At 50.2% G+C, this 1,481-nt stretch overlaps 1 protein-coding gene across 1 annotated transcript in view; it reads right to left on the bottom strand.

Moving 5' to 3' along the window:
• LOC101859546 (sodium channel protein 1 brain) overlaps positions 1-895 on the bottom strand; it is a gene marked incomplete in the record, with an annotated part of 65,608 nt that extends 64,713 nt beyond the window's left edge. Inside the window, 1 exon segment of the mRNA XM_035973862.1 lies at positions 116-895. Within this exon segment, the coding sequence (XP_035829755.1) occupies positions 116-505 (390 nt within the window).
• Positions 896-1,481: the final 586 nt, after the last annotated feature.

Below are 1,481 nucleotides of genomic sequence, written 5' to 3'. Positions count from 1 at the left end.
AGAGAGAGAGAGAGAGAGAGGGGTAAGAGAGTGGAAACGGCACGGAAATGCGGCCATTGGCTAGAGTAAAACAAAACAACACAAATGACAGAAACCTTCAATCGGTTACACCTACCTTATCTTGGATACCAGGGTCGATCTCCTCAATGGGTTTCCCCAGCAACCGTAAAGGAAACCTGCCATAGGCTTTGGTAAGAAGGCAGCCTTCCCGCAGGTCAGCGTTTTCGGGAGGCAACTCTTCCTCGTCGTCGTCCATGCCGAACTTGAGCTCGCCATCCACCAGGTGAGCCTCGTGAGCGTACTTGGCCTTCTCCGCGGCGCGCTCCTTGAGGTGCTGCTCCCGCTCCACCAGTCGCTGATAGGACATCTTCGTGAACGGTTTGAAGGTGGCCAGCGGCAGCATCTCCTTGGGACCCCCGTCGGGATTCTCCTCCCCGCCATCTGCCGCGTTGTTCGTGGTCTGCGACTCGGGGGACGTCACTGTTGTTATGGCTTGTTCTCCCATATTGGCGGCGGCGGGCTGGCTGGCTGCTAGAAGTAGTAGTGGGGCTGCTGGTGGTGGTGGGGGTGGTGGTGGTGGTGATGGTGCGGATGGCTACGGCGGCGGTTGCCTGATGGATGCTCCTGGCCGGGGTGTCTGAGAAGTGGATCCCGGGCTTGGCTACGTTGCCACCGCACGCCCGAAGGAAAACGGGGCTCGGAAGTCTAATGGGAGGAGCAAACGTCGGACGAGCCGCCTAGCACTCGGAGGGTTACGTAAGGTCTCACATGGTCTCTTTTAGGAACATTGTCTCTACTGTTGAACATAGATTCTGTTTTCCTTACCCTGTCTCTTACGAATCAAGGGTGTGAATTAGTCGAGGTAATCTTATCCAATACTGGTAATCCATGTTCTGAAAGAATAAAAAAAATATACAGATTAGGCTGAGCTATCGTGACCACTGCCTATGATGCCTTAGCCCAACACCTTTCTCTTCAGACTCCTTTAAATACAAAAGAAAAAAATGGATCATCAATCAATTAAGAAACTCATGCACGAATTAGGAAAGATAATTGCTTTCCAAACAAACAAAAACACAGTAATGCAACACGCGTAGAGACAAAAACAAACGCAAAGAATAAAAACAAAACCAACAGCGTACTCACAAGAGAGCAACGTCAAGGTTGGTTTTTTTTTGGTAAATGTATTACGACGCTCGCAACTGCATTAGGTCATATGAGTGCGCGGGTGACATTTAACATTCTCAGTTGGTCGTTGCTTGGGTGGCGGCTAAAGTTACTCTATCGATTTTGGACCAACAATGGATCTTTAACGTGCGCAACTTGCGCGCGGGACTTCCAAGATTTTTCGCCTTTATCCAAGAAGGCTAGGTGTAGATCTTTCTTACCATAAGATCAGGAGTGTGGCTGAAACACAGCAGTAAGCAGGAGGCAAATAGTAGCCGTAGAAAGGCTGCAGAAAAAGGAGGGGACAAAGGAGG

The sequence above is a fragment of the Aplysia californica genome, unplaced genomic scaffold (assembly GCF_000002075.1).
Source record: "Aplysia californica isolate F4 #8 unplaced genomic scaffold, AplCal3.0 scaffold00035, whole genome shotgun sequence".
NCBI lineage: Eukaryota > Metazoa > Mollusca > Gastropoda > Aplysiida > Aplysiidae > Aplysia > Aplysia californica.
The sequence above is the reverse complement of the archived record's forward strand: the minus strand, read 5'-3'. Positions and strand labels throughout refer to the sequence as shown.